Below are 18959 nucleotides of genomic sequence, written 5' to 3'. Positions count from 1 at the left end.
CACAAGTGTATTCTCACATTCTCATACACCTGAATAATCTAATTCTCTTTCACTGTCTTTATATTTGTTTTTTCTCGCTGTCTTACATAAGTAAGTTTACTCTGACCAAGTGTCAGGCTCTCATTTCTTAAATCAAATATGCCTTTAAAGCCGTTAAACCCGCCCGCTTAGCTCAGTAGGTAGAGCGTTGGTCTACGGATCGCGGGGTCGCGAGTTCGATCCCGGGCGAGGCATATGTTCTCCGTGACTATTTGATAAACGACATTGTGTCTGAAATCATTAGTCCTCCACCTCTGATACATGTGGGGCAGTTGGCAGTTACTTGCGGAGAACAGGTTTGTACTGGTACAGAATCCAGGAACACTGGTTAGGTTAACTGCCCGCGTTTATGACTGAATTATATGTTTGAATTACGGTCGTTAAAAGTCAAATCAACCATCCAATTTTAAAGTCGATAAGTGACTTTAATACGTACCGTTATACCAACATAATAACTATTGCTGCTTATTGGTGGAGATCTGAGCCCTCCAGTTTGGTTGTTTGTGAAAGCAGATATCACAGAGCATGATAGGTCCGTGTTGAGATGACCCTCAACAGATTCTCCCGGCAGAGTGGCTTCCCTTTGACTACCAGAAAGTGTTTGCTTAGGAATATTTTGTGCTGGTTTGCCATCAATTAACCACGTGACTACAAATACGGCATCCTGTTTGTTTGGCGGATACGGAATATGACATTTAAATTCGAAATCTGTTGTTGTAACAACAGGATTGCTAAGGTACGGTGGTTGTGTTGTAACTGGATAAGCATCTGAAATATACGGACATAATTTATTATTGGTGATGGCGCACAGACGCTCACTTCTGTTTAGAGAGGTTAATGGAACGCACAGGGAGCGACTTTTTTACATTTTATTGAAAATATAAAACCATTATATAAAGCCGTATACGTGTGTGATATTTTGCTCAAGTATTTACTTGGCATTTCTAAATATCCCGTAAATTTCCGTAAATTAATTTTCGTGAAGTAATTTTCAGAAAATATTACCAGATACTTAAGAATTTACATTTTGCTGTTGAATTAAAAAATAATCAAGACCTTCGAGTGTTTTGATTTATCATTGTCATGAGATTAATCACGTTAGCTCGAGTGGTAATATATCTAAGCCATGGACTGATGAACCGTGTTAAATTATCCGATTAACCACAAGAAGGCCCTTATAGTTTTCATTCTTTTATGTTCATTTAAATATTTTGATAAATAATTTTCCTGGCTTCATTTATCAGAGTAGTGATGAACCTTACGTCATGCGACAATTCGACGTCATAATTGACGTCAAATGCTCTCTTGCCAATCCGCGCGTCAACCGTTGTTTATCGCAGAAAACACAATGCTTGATTTTTTTCGTTGGTTAACGGGCAATTAAATCTTGTCATGTTAGACTTTTAGTGTTCACTGTACCATGCTTTTTACCAATTTTAGTGGCGATTCAAACGATATGTTTATTATTCGTGGATATATTTTTAAATTGTATGGCACAAAGCTGTATACGTCAAGATGCTGCATATTCCTGTATATATAGCTCATTTTGATAGGTTGTTATTAAGAATCTACAACATCATTGTTGAACATTACGTTATCACCACCGTCGTCTACAACATCATCATTATAATCATCATTATTATGATTTTCAAATTTATTATCATGTTAGTAACATAGTTTTAAACCAAAACACCAAATGTGTAACGTAATCATCTAAACCAACATAAGTGAAACGTAAAGCCATCGTCAAAATCATCCTAGTTATGTGAAACATAACATCATCATCATAATCATAACTGCTACTACTGCTGCTCCTGCAGCTCCTACACTTGCTACTGCTGCTGCTTGCACTACTACTACTTCTGCACCTACTTCTGCTGCTGCTAGCACTACTACTACTTCTGCACCTACTTCTGCCGCTGCTAGCACTACTACTACTTCTGCACCTACTTCTGCCGCTGCTAGCACTACTACTACTTCTGCTATTGCTGCTGCTGCTGCTATCACTACTTCTACTTCTGCTACTGATGCTGCTGCTAGCACTACAACTACTTCTGCTACCTCTGCTGCTGCTAGCACTACTACTACTTCTGCTACTACTGCACCTACTTCTGCTACTGCTGCTGCCGCTGCTAGCACTACTACTACTTCTGCACCTACTTTTGCCGCTGCTAGCACTATTACTACTACTTCTGCTATTGCTGCTGCTGCTGCTATCACTACTGCTACTGCTGCTGCTGCTAGCACTACAACTACTTCTGCTTCTGCTGCTGCTGCTATCACTACTACTACTTCTGCTACTGCTGCTGCTGCTAGCATTACTACTACTTCTGCTACTACTTTTGCTACTGCTGCTGCTGCTGCTAGCACTACTACTACTTTTACTACTACTTTTGCTACTGCTGCTGTTGCTAGCACTACTATTATTCCCGCTACTGCTGCTGCTGTTAGCACTACTACTACTTCTGCTACTGCTGCTGCCGTTGCTAGCACTACTACTACTTCTGCTACTACTTTTGCTACTGCTGCTGCTAGCACTACTACTACTTTTGCTACTGCTTGTGCTGCTAGCACTACAACTACTTTTGCTACTGCTGCTGCTGCTAGCACTACTATTATGACCACGACGGCGACGATGATGATGATCACAATTATGTTTGATACTGACAATGTATGCTATATACGTTAAGATGACAGACCTGTCTGAAAAGCATATGTGTGTATCCAACGTATGCAGCTAACGTAAGCTGTATTTTTCGCATGCTCACGGATATATACGTCAACAGGGTGATAAAAATCGGAATGCCCTGTTTAGAAAATCATTTCTGCTTATATTTCTTCCAAATTTTGGACCGTCAGTCTACCAGCACATTTGCTGTGGAAGCTCAGAGTATTTTTTTTTTTCTGAATTTTCCAGGTTCTGATGCTGGCAGGTCCCGGTGCTATATAAACTTGACGTACATCTTCATTTGCACTGTCCAGAGGACATACACATTGTTTTGGTAATTCAAAGTAAAACGTATATTTGCCCAAGACTATACATGTAGGAAATCGCTGAAGAATTTCATTTAGATATCTTGTATTTCGTTTCGGCAAAGATACATAAACACAGGAAGTAAGACCATTTTAAGTACACGAAATGATCATTACATATAGCCTAATTGAACACCGAGTTTCAAATTCAATAAAAACACTGTAAACACTAAATTGTAAAAAGTCGTAACTACTTGCTCTATCTACGCTGTGATTTATGAAAAGAAATACACTTAAGATTATATCTTTTTGGATTGTATGTTGACATAATTTATGCATATGATTTCGCTGTGTGTAATACATGTAATAAACTTTATTTAATGTAACATGTCACCGCATGTTTGATAATTATGTATTCCTTGTTTATACTAATGTTGTTTCTTGTTTTCTCATGTACTGTACATGTATATAGGTTGTCATATATGTTATAATAACTGAAAAGTGGAAATAAAGAGTTTATATGTACAATAAAAAAAATATTGACTGGGAATCATTATATAAATTGCCTTTTTCTGTCACTAAAGACCCAGTGCTTCAATGGTTACAATATAGAATCAACCATAGAATACTAGGAACAAATTATATCCTACAAAAAATGGGAATAAAAAATAATTTATGTAGTTTTTATAATGTACATAGAGAAGCCTTAAAACAGTTGTTCTTAGATTGTCATGAAACCATAACTTTCTGGAAAAATGTAAAGAATGGCTAACGGGCAAATTTACTGTATTTTTGAACTGGTCAAATATAGATATTATATTGGGAAATATAACATTTAGTAAAGCTATAACAAATACTATTTTGGTTGCAAAATTGACCATGATTTATAAATGCAAAATGAAGAATGTAGTTCCAAACATTGACTTGTTTAAACACCAAGTCAAACTTTTACTTAAGACAGAAATGTATAATGCCAAAAAAGACAACAGACTATCTAAATTCAATAAAATATGGGGTAATTATACCATTCTGCCTGACAATGAAGATTGTTTATTTTAGGTCAAATCTTCCCCCAGCACCGCACTGCTATTTTCATAGTGTAATATGCTCTTTCTGATCTTGTACCTTTTTATTTTTTCATTCTTTTCTATTTTCGAACTGAGTTATTAGTGGCAGTTCTGTTTATAGGAGTTCATTAGACAAGTTATAAGATTTGCCTCCCTTATATCATACGTCTCAGAAAGTACTAACAAGGTCTCAAGAATTGTCTCCCTTATAAAGCACTTTTTTTCTTGTGTCTTGTGTCTCGCTGTTTCGACTTTTTGGCAAAGAACGAGGCTAGTAAACCATTTTAAGATCTAAATATAAGCGTACTTTCATTAGTATTAGGGAACGAGTGCCAAATCCGTTAATAAAATGGCGTTGTTTCGTCAGTGGGGCATTTATACCAGAATGGAATCATAAGTTATCTTGTATGTACTTTACTAAATATCCTAGCTATAGCTTATTATATATAATATATATACCTAATTAAGATTAGATCGATATTATTAGGGATATATATGTGTGTGTGCGTGCGTGCCTGTGTGCGTGTGTTTATATGTGTGTGTGCGTGTGCGTGTGTGTGTGTGTGTGTGTGCTTATATAATTAAAAAAACACACCTGCTACACAGCATATTACAAAATATGATTTATAAAATTACTGCTTCTGTGCCATTGTTTAATTATAAATTGTGAACTTCAAAATAAACGGTGTTACCCTTAGCGGGCCTGAAACTAAAAAAAGCGGGTATAAAAGTGTACCCGAGGGTATAAAAATTATACCAGCAGGTATAAAAACTATACCCGCGGGTATAAAAATTGTACCCGACGGTACAAAAATTATACCTACGGGTATAAAATTGTACCCGCAGGTATAAAAATTATACCCGCGGGTATAAAATTGTACTCACGGGTATAAAAGTATACCGGCTGGTATAAAATAATACCCGCGGGTATAAAAGTGTAACCGCGGGTACAAAAATTATACCCGCAGGTATGAAAACTATACCCGCGGGTATAAAAATTGTACCTGCAGGTATAATTTAATACCCGTAGGTATAATTTTATACCCGCAGGTATACTTTTATACCCGTGGGTACAATTTTATACCCGCAGGTGTAAAATTATACCCGCGGGTACACTTTTATACCCGCGGGTATAAAAGTGTACCCGAGGGTATAAAAATTATACCCGCAGGTATAAAAACTATACCCGCGGGTATAAAAGTGTACCCGAGGGTATAAAAATTATACCCGCAGGTATAGAAACTATACCCGCGGGTATAAAAATTGTACCCGACGGTACAAAAATTATACCTACGGGCATAAAATTGTACCCGCGGGTATAGAAATTATACCCGAGGGTATAAAAATTATACCTGCGGGTATAATTTTGTACCCGCGGGTACACTTTTATACCCGCGGGTATAAAATTGTACTCACGGGTATAAAAGTATATCTGCGGGTATAAAATTATACCTGCAGGTACAATTTTTATACACGCGTGTATAGTTTTTATACCTGCGGGTATAATTTTTGTACCTGCGGGTACACTTTTATACCCGCAGGTACAATTTTTATACACGCGTGTATAGTTTTTATACCTGCGGGTATAATTTTTGTACCTGCGGGTACACTTTTATACCCGCGGGTACCTGCGGGTATAAAAGTGTACCCGCAGGTACAAAAATTATACCCGCAGGTATAAAAACTATACACGCGTGTATAAAAATTGTACCTGCAGGTATAATTTTATACCCGCGGGTATAATGGTACAAAATTATACCCGCGGGGATATTTTTTATACCCTCAGGTATAATTTTTATACCCGCGGGTATAATTTTGTACCTGCGGGTACAATTTTATACCTGCGGGTACAAAATTATACCTGCGGGTATAAAAGTGTACCAGCGGGTATAAAAGTATACCTGCGGGTATAAAAATTATATCTACGGGTATAAAATTATACCTACTGGTATCCAGTTATACCCGCAGGTACAATTTTTATATCCGTAGGTATAATCTTTATACCTGCGGGTATAATTTTGTACCTGCGGGTATAATTTTATACCTGCGGGTGTAAAATTATACCCGCGGGTATAAAAATTATACCTACGGGTATAAAATTATACCCGCGGGTACATTTCCAATTTATACCCGCAGGTATAAATTTATACCTGCAGGTATAATTTTATTACTACCTGTGGTACCTGGAAACTTTCGACCCAAATGGTACGCCATAGATTTTCTGCTCTCGCATTGGTATTCACTGAACTGCTGTATATGGCAATGTGGAACGCCCACTGAACTACCATATATGGATGGCTATGATACAAACAGAAAGAACATTAAAACTCTCGGGTAAACGATTTTTACTCGGGGGCTACGCCCCCTCGTACAAATCGTTTACCCTCGAGTTTCAATGCTCTTTCTATTACTAAACATTCTGTCCATTACAGTGAAAGAATTGTGACTGTCGCCAAGATAAAAAACAATAGCTGTCGAAGGACACAAACAGGTGACAATTCGACAGCCTTGTCAAATAAATGAATATGTCGAATATAAGTCGAAAAATGGGTATAATTTTGTAAAAAACATAACACAGTTATGGAACCTGTTTCAATGCATGTCAGCTCACCACAGTGAATAAGTGTGTGAAGTTTCAGTCCATTCCCATAATTGAGTACTGAGATACCATGTGGCAACATTAAATGTCGCAACGCCGCTAAATGTCGCAACCACCGTCAAATGTCGCAAGGTTGACGTTAAATGTCGCAACCACCGATAAATGTCGCAAAATCGTCTTCCGCTAAATGTCGCACCTTTAACGTTAAATGTCGCAAAAATTTGCCCACCGTTATATGTCGCAACACCAACGCTAAATGTCGCACTTCCAATTTGACACTATGATTATCAATTCTTTGTGTATATTTACTTTTTGAGGGAAGAAAAATTAACAGGTTCATGTAATACAAATATAGTGTTGTTTGTTTGTGGGGGTTGGGTATGGGTGGGGAACGGGGTGAATAACGACACAGAAATCGAAGACACAACATTATGGACAGAATGGCTAAAATGCAGTTTTAGCCGTTTTTAAATGCAAATGGAAGCAAGATGCCATTGAATTACTTTAAATATTTTTGTATCATCATTTTTTTTGTTTGTTATAATTTCACGTCATAACAGTGATAAAATTTGTTTCAGAGGAGAAACAGTATTAAATGTCCTTTAAAGTTTAGCGAAAAACGTGTTTTTGCTTGCACTTCATATACTAGTACTATGGCTGATTTCAAATGAAATTGGAAGCAAGAAGAAATAGTGTTACATTAATAAAAATACACCAGTGGAAAGATAAGAAAATGAATTTTATGATGGGAACAGTGATAAAATTAGATATATAAACTGAAAATAAGAATGGTCGAAACAAAATTTAATCCTTCTATATTTCAATGTAAATCATAGGTCTGTCTCTGCGGCGGCTGTTCTCGCACCCCGCTGCGGATGGCTGATAAGACGCCTAAGAATAAAAGTTGGGTGTGACACACATCACCAAGATAATTAATAGAAAATATAAATATTACATTTTTGAAGGGGGGGGGGGGGGGTGAGGGGGTTGTATGTGTGGGTAGGCGGAAAAGTAAGATAATGAGGGGAATGAGACTAAACCAAACAATTTTAACACAGACTTCGTGTCTTGTAGTTGAACATCCTGTTGTGTAACAGGCCTGGATTGTTGCCCGAGCCGACCCCCCCCCCCCCCAAACCCCACCCTTGTTGGCTTACTATTGACTTATATTCATCAAAGTTGCACCCAGCTATTTTGGAAATAATATTTTCTCAAAATGTAGACCCAAAACGCCCCTGAGGCGTTTATACTTATATTTCAAAGTTCACCAGGGGGAAGAACCGTTGACCCCTTAAAATGGGGTGTGTGTGGAGGGGGAGGTGAGTACCCCTCCAGTACCTTAAAATTAAGAAGAAAAAAAATGCACCAGAGGCAACCATTTTATACATATTTTTCAAACTTTCCCTGGGAGAGACCCCGAACCCTCGAAAATGACAGGGATAACCCCTCCCATACATCGAAATTTTGAGCAAAAAATGCAATTAAAGTCCAGCATTCCATACTTGTTTTTCAAAACTGTCAATGGGAAAAGACCCTAACCACCTAAAATAAGGGGGTGCCCCTCTAGTACGTACATAAAAATAGACAAAAAGCACCACAGGCAAACATTTCATACCTGTATATAAAAACTTTCCCCAAAACGGACAGAGGAACCCCATACCTACCGCACGTCGCCGGTGACGCTTTTGTTTAAAACTGGTGCCCCCCCCCCACCTCCCCCACCCCCACTCCCATCCTCCATCAACAATTTCTCGCCCCCTGCCTGTTGTGTAACGAAATTCAGGTCGACTAAAGACATGCCATACAACGCGCGACAATACGGAGCGCGAGCTGAATGTCTCATGAGCTAAACAGGACTCCATAGAATTACATAGTTTAGACCTGAAATAAACTAGTACTGTGGCGAGTACCACGTTAGTGCTTAAACCTTTAGATATGAAATATATAACGTATGTATGGTGCGGAACGACTGAAAAGCAAACGTGCAGATTAGAGTGAAAGGTCAATTCAGCCCTTCCCAAATCAAGCATGCATTACCCAGTCTTATCTCTAAATTGTGAAGACTGTTTAACTTACCTTATTATGCTGTGCGACATTTAGCGTTGGTGTTGCGACATATAAAGGTGGGCAAATTTTTGCGACATTTAACGTTAAAGGTGCGACATTTAGCGGCAGACGATTTTGCGACATTTAGCGGTGGTTGCGACGTTTAACGTCAACCTTGCGACATTTAACGGTGGTTGCGACATTTAGCGGCGTTGCGACATTTAACGATGCCACATACCAGCTTAAAAAAAATAACCAAAATTTTGTCGAAATAGGGGTATAATTTTGTACAAATACAAAGTACTAGTTACAAAATCAGTGCAACCTAAGTGGACAAATGTGTCATGTTTTAATCCAGTCCCATTAGTGGGTACCGACATACTAGCTTACATACAAAACTAAACCAAAAAAAAAATGCCAAGTCGAAAAAAGGGCATACTTTCGTAAAAAAGCAAAATAGAGTTATGGAACCTGTGCAAGGTTAGACAGTTTATAAAACGGAATAAGTGTGTGGAGTTTCAATCAATTCCAACACGCGGTTACTGAGACACCAGCTTACATGCAAAAGCTTAACCGAATCAGGAAGCCGGCGCGGACGACAAAAATGGGTGAATCCAGTAACTCTACTTATGTTAGTCTCATTTAAATACAAGCCGAATTTCTAACAAAATTTATATAGGTATATAATAAATGTGTTTATAAAATGTTAAAATGACGAAATACTAATTACCTGTGCAAGGTGGAAATCCTGTCTTGGAATATTTAGATCCAGTACAAAGTGGAATCTTGTCTGAAATACAGTATACTAACAGTATAGTCACAGAATTTATCACATGTTTGTAACATATAATCTTTGTCTATTACAGTTGTGTTATAACCTTTTGACGTTGACGTTGTGTTCAGTATAGGAGACGTTGGTCGACTCGGACCATTATTGCACTAGATATGCCGTTATGGCCAGAAGGCACATACAACATGTAATATAGTTCGAACATGAATGGATAGCTCAGTAGACAAAAACTGATCTGATATACAAAACAGGTTGTTCCAGTCAAGACCAATTCTATTTAAAAAATTTGCGCTTTCTTTTTTAGTGCTTTTAATTTTTATGTGTTTTTTTTAATTCTGTCTATTGATATTGACGAGTTATTTTCTATCTTTTCAGTAAATATTTTTATGGCATCTCAGCTCGATTTCATAACACGATTGACAGTAATTGTCTACAGTTCTCTTTCGCTCACTGTATTCTACAGTTCTCTTTCGCTCACTGTATCTGTCTCGCGATTGACAGTAATTGTCTACAGTTCTCTTTCGCTCACTGTATCTGTCTCGAGATTGACAGTAATTGTCTACAGTTTTCTTTCGCTCACTGTATCTGTCTCGCGATTGACAGGAATTGTCTACAGTTCTCTTTCGCTCACTGTATCTGTCTCGCGATTGACAGCAATTGTCTACAGTTCTCTTTCGCTCACTGTATCTGTCTCGCGATTGACAGCAATTGTCTACAGTTCTCTTTCGCTCACTGTATCTGTCTCGCGATTGACAGCAATTGTCTACAGTTCTCTTTCGCTCACTGTATCTGTCTCGAGATTGACAGCAATTGTCTACAGTTCTCTTTCGCTCACTGTATCTGTCTCGGGATTAACACAGTCTGTAAGGCAGATGATAATCACGCCATGTACCCGGATAATCTTAACTCTGTTCAGCGACCCTAACGCAGTGCCAACATGGCTGACAGAAAGACGATGTATGTAGTTAATTTCCTTGTCTTTTTTCATGTTTTTATGTGAGTATGCAATGTTAGCGTAAAACATTTGATAGTCATAATATCCTGTATTGATAACATGTTTTGTGTACTAAATATTTCAATCGAAATGTCACATTATGTGCCTGGAATTCATTAAAATGTACTCAAAAAGTCTTCAAAATGAACATGTTTTATGTTTCTAACTGTTTTAAAGTACCAGAAATTGCAGTAAGACCTTACTTATTAAATGTATTAGTTCCATAAATATCTCTTTGACAATTTTTAAAAGTATCAAAGTTTGAAATTGATTTTTATAGCTTAAAAATTGTATTGATTATGAGGTAGGTTTAAATTTGGGGATAATTCCTAACTGGTATAGGAAACAGTGCTGGATAAATACAAACTTAGAATGGATAAACACCTAACCAAACGAAAACGGCTGTTCGACTGTGCTTTTTTATGGACTGTTGATGCTCGAAGTTCTTTGATATACACACCCCTGCAGGGATGTGGGATTCCTATGTCCAACTTATCCGACTCTTGATTTTTTTGCCGGCGGACAAGTGCATTTTTCATTCTGTGTGTCCGCGGACAAGCATACTTTTTTCAGGTATAAAATGAGAAAACATAAAATATCATTGATTGTGTGTTGCTTCAAGTGTATGGAGGTGATAAAGATAATGTGTTCTTTGACTAGGTCTCGCGCACACTGTAACTCGGTGACTATGATAAAACACAGAGAAGATTTAGATACAAGAAGATTTATTTAACGTCGGATAAGTATAAACATATAACACTAGCTTAAAGCTATTTTCCGACAAACACATGTAAATAAGCTCAACATAAGTAAAACAGCTGTAATAAAATGCAAATATGTTATAGCACATTAAAGCAAATAAAGCATCTGGCTCTAAGTAGATAAGAAACAAATCACAAATTATCACATACATGTTACAGCGCATTAAAACAAAATAGCACATAGGAACTTGCAAATAAAAGGAAAAAGTAATTTACCACATACAGATTTAGCACATTTAAAGCAACATAAAAAAGATAAGCTGACGCTACCCAAAAATAAGAAGAGGCACATTTTACAACATGCATTTAAAAAAAAAAAACATTAAAAAAATCATATACATGCTAAAGGGAACATAAGAACTACTTAAAGTAGCTGAAGAAAATATTTGCATCATCAGCATATAGCATTCTGTAACTAAAACTAAAAAAGGAAAACAAGGGTTACACACAGAGAACTAAAAGGACATTTAAAGACAGCAGAAACGTAAACAACTTAAAAAAGTATTATGACAAGTTTGTAAGTAGAATTCCAACTGCTGAGACAATAAGTCACTGTCAAAGGAAATATTTGAGCCAGTAGTCAGCCAAATTTAAATCAAAAGCACACAGAGATCGCAAGTATGACTAAAATAAGTCGGAACGTTTTAAGAGTCTTTCTCTGAATTCATGTGGCTTTGCACCATTGCGTGGGCAGTGTTTCGAGCATGACCTCAAAAGATCCCGAACACTGCTTACGCGATTTCAGACTTTTATAAACGTTAAAAGGCAAATATTTCAACAGCTTATTTTTTTTACCACAGTTACTGTGGTATGCTTTTCTATTTTATTGTCCTAAATAAAGAACTCGATCTCCAGTCTATTTGCACTTTCATGAAGGTTTAATATTGCAAATCAGAGCAAGTGAAATTTGACTATGGACAAGTGGATTTTTAAGTGTCCGTGGACAAGTGAAAAATGTAATGATACCCACACTCCTGTCCCGTCAGTCCATGCATCACTCCCCCACCCCCCACCTCACACACACACACACACACACACACGCACACACACTTTTCTTCCCTATTTACCGTCTGAAAAATATCATATTTAATAATTAATCATAAATCTAATCCAATTCAAACAATATCAAAAATATTCCATTAGCACCTCTATAAAAATCTCTTACACTATACGATATACAAGATTTGAAACAAACACAATTCTTCTGAAACAGTGTGTGTGTGTGTGTGTGTGTGTGTGTGTGTGTGTGTGTGTGTGAGAGAGAGAGAGAGAGAGAGAGAGAGATGGAGGGAGAGAGGGTTGGGGACTACAGAACTTCGAACATCGGTGGTATTAAATAATTCCTTATATAAATATAATAATTTTGACTTTTATACTGAGTTATTTTTGAGGGTTTATCCAGATTTTTCAAAACATTGCTATTTGCATAATATTAAAATTATGAAAAAAATATTTGACTGTAGTGGGCATACATATAACATCTTGTAAAATTAATGATAAAGTTTGAAGACAATACCGCTTATAAAGTAATGTTTACAATAATCAGACCATGTACATGTCAACTCATTCATTTCTATAGAATACTAGTCAGTTAGGTGTTTATCCGTCACGCAATTTCGTGTAAGTTAGGTTTTTATCCATTCCTCATGTAAACTGAGTTCGGTTTTTATCAAATCAAAGTTAGGTTTTTATCCCTTTTCTCGCTGTCAGTACATTTGAACATGTATTGTGTCAACATGTAGTGGGTTAACAACATAGTGTAAACGGGCCTATAAAGCAGTATATCTTTGCTTTCAAACAACAAAATAGTCGAGGCATCAAAAGCATAGAAGTATTTTTAAAGATTTTTTGTAAAAGTTTTCATTGAAAAAGTTGCCTTGTTCGTCGTTTTTCCACCTGAAAAGACAAGGACTGATATATTTAACATGATACATTTTGAAATAAATATACACTTGATCAATGGAGATAGATATAACAACAGAAAATTCCTTTATACATCGTAATTACACAGAAAACAAAGTTGTATCGGCTTTACATCCGCCATGTTGGCACTGAGTTAGGGTCGCTGAACAGAGTTAAGATTATCCGGGTACATGGCGTGATAATGGCCTTTTGAATTTTGTTCGCAGAAACATTTTCTATGTGGTATTTGTTTTCCACATGGATAATAGTTTTAACCAGTCCCCCACTCAGACATCGGTTTACTGTAAGAAATTTCGAGTTCAGCGGGTTTTGTGATTTTGTGTAATTAAGAATTAGAAATTACAGTGATTATTGTTACATAATACTAAAGGGCATCCGTTATGGTTGTTGACACTTCGAACCTCTTGCATCTCACCACTGCGGGTTCGAAACCTCGCTTTGGTGTACACATTTTATGGTTTATGTATAAAAGTAACCCAGCTGGCTTACTACGAAAAGTCCGTGATTCTAATCAGACCCCCCCCCCCCCACCCCACAGTACTAAGACCAGAAACACAGTGGTCATCGTTCTTATATTGTCAATATACAACTCTGTTCATCTTCCATTTTTTCCGATAGAACACACGTCAAGGGTAGCACAGACAAAAAATCCAATATTACTACTAGTCTATCTATTACCTGTGCAGTATGCCATAGAACATCCCTCTGAAGGTCGTAGGTAGTAAACAAAATAGTGCCCACAATTTTTCACTGCAGTCTCACGTCGATAGTCGCAACAGTTGTTATCATTAGAGACCATGTCGCCACAGACATGTCGTATCACCATACCATCACTAACCTGAAATTGTATGACTCTTTCATAATTTTTGCATCATGAAATTTACTTAATTATGCCATTGTCATTTTTGGTTGGGATTAATTTTTGACGAAGCTTCAAACGGAAAGAAAGATACATACTTTCTACGCAGACATGTTTGGGGTGTATGTACATCTCAATAGGTAATATAGTAAGTATAACTGTGGCTATCAAAACTTCCGTCACACAATCAATATAACATACGACCTTTTGTAAACATGTAAAGCGAAAATAACGTTTGAAAAACAACGCGGCCGCATTAATCTTAGATAAGTGATTTCAATGATTAAATCTGTTCATTACCTGCGAAAAGCCCGGTATCACATATACGAGTCTTAAAGTTCAATAATGACTGTAAGCGGGACATTTCGCGAGTGATTGTGTGAACCCAGTCAGGTCACGCCTGCTTTAAACATGCGCATAATCACTAGTAAAATATTTCCATATGTTGAAAACTAGAAAGTCATTCAAATATTTAAGCTTTCTACAAGAGCCATGTTACACATAGCTAATCCCCCCGCCGGGCACATTATAATTGAAGACTAAAGTTCCTGGCAAGTAAGTTATAGTATCTGAAAGTATTAATTTTGGGGAAAGCTTTGATGAACCATTTAGTTGTGGTCCGCATCAGGGGTTTTAAAGATGTTGAAGAAAGAATAAGTCAGTAGTGAGGTGGTTTACTGCTAAATTTTATTAATTTTCATGAACAGTATAGCTATGATGTTTTTCTATATGGCTACTGTAAAAAGAAGGAATGGAAAGCTAACAGCGACACATTTCTTTACTCTAGCAGCTGTATTTGCAAATGGAATGTTAATTTTGTGGTTTTGTAATCATTGTAAGTCTTTTGGTTTTTTTTAATCAACAAAAAAACTCCTTACCAGGTAGAGATACCTTATATATAATAAAATACACCTAAAATTGGAGAGTAACATCTATGTTGTACCACAGAAAAGTGGTCTTGTTTTTTTCCCTACGGTCAATTATAAAAATGTTACAATATAAGTTATTTATAGTAACAACTAAGGGAAGTTAATCTTAAAAAAAAAAATTTGCAAGTCCGTACAAAAATCTTTATCAGGTAGAGATTGGTCAAAATACACCTCAAAATTGGATATAGCATGCATGTTGTACTACAGAAAAGTGGTCTCGATTTTTCCCTACGACTAGTAATGAAAAAGTTACAATAAAAGCTATTTAAAGTAACAACAAAGGGAAGTAATTCTAAAGAAGGGAACTGCGCATGACACTTCGTCTCATGATGGTGTATTATTGTGCCAAGTTACATCAAAATCCCTCCATGCATGAAGAAGAAATGCTTCGGACAAAGTCATTCTTGTATCTGACCTTTGGCGTCTAAGTGTGACCTTGACCTAGACCTAGTGACCTGGATCTTGCGCATGACACTCCGCCTCATGGTGGTAAACATTTGTGCCATAATATATCAAAATCCCTCCATGCATGAAGAAGATATGCTCTGGACAATTTTTTTAAAGAAAATATGATAAAGGGGAATAACTCAAAAAATAGGCAAGGTAGAGTTATTGTTCTTGCACACTGCACTTCCTCCTAATGTGTTCTATCAGTGTATGAAGTTTGAAGAAAATCCCTCCAGTACTTTTGGGGTTATGCTCCGGACAAAATGTTTTAAGAAAATATGATAAAGGGGATACAAAAAACAAAGTAGGTTATTTTTCTTGCACACTAAATCTCCATGTGTTCTAAGTGTATGAAGTTAAGAAATCTCAGTTTTCGGTATGCTCGACAATTTTAGAAATATGATAAGGAATAACTCACAATAGAGTAGTTGTTTTGCCCTCCCAATGTGTTCTATCAGTGTGTGAAGTTTGAAGAAAATCCCTCCAGTACTTTTGGAGTTATGCTCCGGACAAAGATCGTTGCGGACGGACGGACGCACGCACGCACGGACGGAGAGCATTTCTAATATCCCCTTCGCCTTTGGCGGGGGGATAAAAATAAGATACCATCTAAACTAATCCATAGCCAGGTAGAACTTACAGATGGATAATTAGTTCCCTGTATCCAAAGCGGTATGTGAGTGCCACAGTGGTACCTTGGTATACACGAGTTCGTGAATGCTATTTCCGCATTCTGGAATCGATACCAGCCTTCAGCTAGCAGACGATCACACAGATCAGACGTCCGGTTGTTACCAACATTTCTCCTTGGTTCTTGAATCAAGGTGGAGGAAAAACACGGATCACTGCCAGTGCCTGAAATAAAGTAGCTATAAAGTATATATGGCGGATCTTTTTTGCCATGTCGTGTCATGTTAGTGCCTCCCCTAACTCCAGCCCCCTTAAGAAAGACAACATGACAGCGTGATATATCATATTTGTTGTATTACGTGTTCGTGGCCTCGCCTGCCTAACACCACGGATACACGAGGACAAGATAAAAAGTAGGGCAACGAAAATACAACTTTCCTGTCGTGTTGGCGCCGTATTTTGCCGTGTTCTCATGCTGGTATCACGCGACAACACGGGGAATCGACAAAGAAGAATATTGTCGACAAATTGTTTTATCGTCGTATCGTCTCCCGGTGTGCATGCGAAGTAATATTACAACCATGTAATTTCCACGTTTTCTACTTATTGAGGTAAATGGAAGTAAACATACGTCTGAGCCAAGATCGCTTCCTTCGCGGCAGTTATTTTCTGCTGTTGTCAGGGTGGCATTAAGATCATCATATGAGCCGCACCATGAGAAAACCAACATAGTGCGTTTGCGACCAGCATGGATCCAGACCAGCCTGCGCATCCGCGAAGTCTGGACAAGATTCATGATGTTCGCTAACAGTTTCTGTAATTGCAATAGGCTTTGAAAGCGAACATCTTGGATCCTGATCAGACTGTGTGGATGTGCAGGCTGGTCTGGATCCATGCTGGTCGCAAACGCTCTATGTTGGTTTTCCCATGGTGCGGCTCATTAATGTATTCAGTCTGTGTATGTCTGTCAGAAGGAGAAACAACGATTAATAATCTTTCGTGTTCTCGTGTTGTCGGTGGTGCTTCCGCAAGCACGATAATACGACAGAATGCTACGTTGCTGTGTTCCCAGAGTGTCGCCATGTGACCCCGCTAGTACGGGGACACGAGATCCGTCTCCCTTTTTTTTATTGTGTTGTCATGCTGGTGGGGCGCCAACTTCATTTCAATAATTATTGTCCTGTCGCCTTGTCGTTCTAGCGGAGACAATAGTACATGGCAGGAACGAGTCAGCACTAAAAGTGGAAAAAATTCACAAACGACACCGCTAGACTAGAAAGAGACCTCTTTGTTTGTATATAAGTTTATTTAATTATCCTCCAGACAGAACACTGTAAGTAATGTAAGTGGGGAGATAGTGTAGGATACAGAAGACGCTCCAATTCCAGAAGCTTCCCTGGATCTTAATCGTGCCAGGTGTAAAGCACCTATATACGGGCCTTTTATCCCAGCGTCAGTAATTTATAGTTGGAGGAACTCGAATTCGAACTCACGACCCCTGGTTTCGTAGTCAGACAGTTTTACCACTGGACCACTGCGCCCGCTCTGTTAGAGACCTCACACGATCCGGATCAATTAAGAGTCGAAAGGACGGAATTAACTAAAGATCTGCCTGAACCTTGAGAAACAATCAATGAAAGACACAAGTATATCTCAGGTCTAAGCAGAACTTCTGCGACCCCACATAAATCAAAACTTGTCAGCTTGAATACAATCAGTTATGTAACCACAGTTACGGACTGGGGTATTTATATTTCATCAGTGATTGACAATTTGTATGTAGCGTTGATTTGCTGGGTTACTGTATAGAAAGAACTTTGTTATTTCCAGACGTACTAATAATAAATCTATGAATTAGCAAACCCAAAAGACGTTCACTGGTATCTTAAATTTTCCTAATTGATGTCAATCGGATTTTAGACTTTTAGACACGTTTAGACTTTTAGACACGTATTTTTTTTATGAAATGCAATTTAAAACATGAAAGTATTTGGTCAAAATTCCCAATAATTATAGTTACAAAACAAAACAAAAAAAGCGAAATAACAATAATCTTGGTAACGTGTTAGAATCGAAATAATATATCTCATTTAGTGATTTCCTCGCCGTTCAGATGCGTATGATTGTATCACTCGGGCTGCGCCCTCGTGATATAATTCCTTCGCATCTGAACTCCAAACAATGATTTATTCAGCGACAAATCACTAAATGAGATATATTATTTCTTAATTATTTAAAAAGTTAACGCACAAATCAGTAAATTATAATACGTACCTTTCTCTAAATAAAGGATGAAAAGCAGCAAAACACAAATCTTTGACATCTTATTTTAATGTCATCGCATTAAGCACTTATAATAGGCCTAATTATACATTTTAATAAGGTCAACCATTTAAGGTACTTGTATACATTTACACTTGCACAATGAGGTTCATAGCTACTGTTAAAATTGAAAAAAAAAAATAATTTTGAATCAAAACTGCTAATAAAATATCGGGATACAAAATAACATTTTCTGATGAGAATTGAAAGCATTATTTGTCAAGATTTTCTAGCATTATTTCCGAAGGAAATAAATTAAATCACAAAATTGTTTGTCAGGTGGTAGTAATAACCTTAACGCAAAGTTCATTTTATCAGTAGAATCACTGGCAGCACAGCTATTTTATCTATGTAAGTTATACAGGAGAAAGGGGTTAATATTTATTACTAGGTTTGTTAGTAACTGGATGAGGGATATACGCAATGATAAAAAAAAAACACACGCGGCAGACGTTTTGTTTAAACTGGTGTTTATTAACCCGATATTGAGTCGTCATATGACGTCTTTTGACTAAAGGACATGCTGGATATGTCAAAAGGCTGTCAAATACACTCTTCCTGGAATACATCGCGGCAATTG

General features: G+C 37.3%; 1 protein-coding gene across 2 annotated transcripts in view; it reads right to left on the bottom strand.

Moving 5' to 3' along the window:
• LOC123554833 (von Willebrand factor D and EGF domain-containing protein-like) overlaps positions 1-18446 on the bottom strand; it is a 50816-nt gene extending 32370 nt beyond the window's left edge. For both annotated transcript variants that reach the window (XR_008371605.1, XM_045345193.2), the window contains exons 1-5: positions 18332-18446; positions 16068-16282; positions 13871-14030; positions 9455-9514; positions 476-807 (exon numbers count right to left, since the gene is read on the bottom strand). Coding sequence is in view for 1 of the 2 variants with exons in the window: in XM_045345193.2 (XP_045201128.2) it covers positions 476-807; positions 9455-9514; positions 13871-14030; positions 16068-16282; positions 18332-18380 (816 nt within the window). In the remaining variant the exon portion in view is untranslated. The remainder of the gene's footprint in view (positions 1-475; positions 808-9454; positions 9515-13870; positions 14031-16067; positions 16283-18331) is intronic.
• Between the last annotated feature and the right edge of the window lie 513 nt (positions 18447-18959).

This window comes from Mercenaria mercenaria, chromosome 7, assembly GCF_021730395.1.
Source record: "Mercenaria mercenaria strain notata chromosome 7, MADL_Memer_1, whole genome shotgun sequence".
Lineage (NCBI taxonomy): Eukaryota > Metazoa > Mollusca > Bivalvia > Venerida > Veneridae > Mercenaria > Mercenaria mercenaria.
The sequence above is the reverse complement of the archived record's forward strand: the minus strand, read 5'-3'. Positions and strand labels throughout refer to the sequence as shown.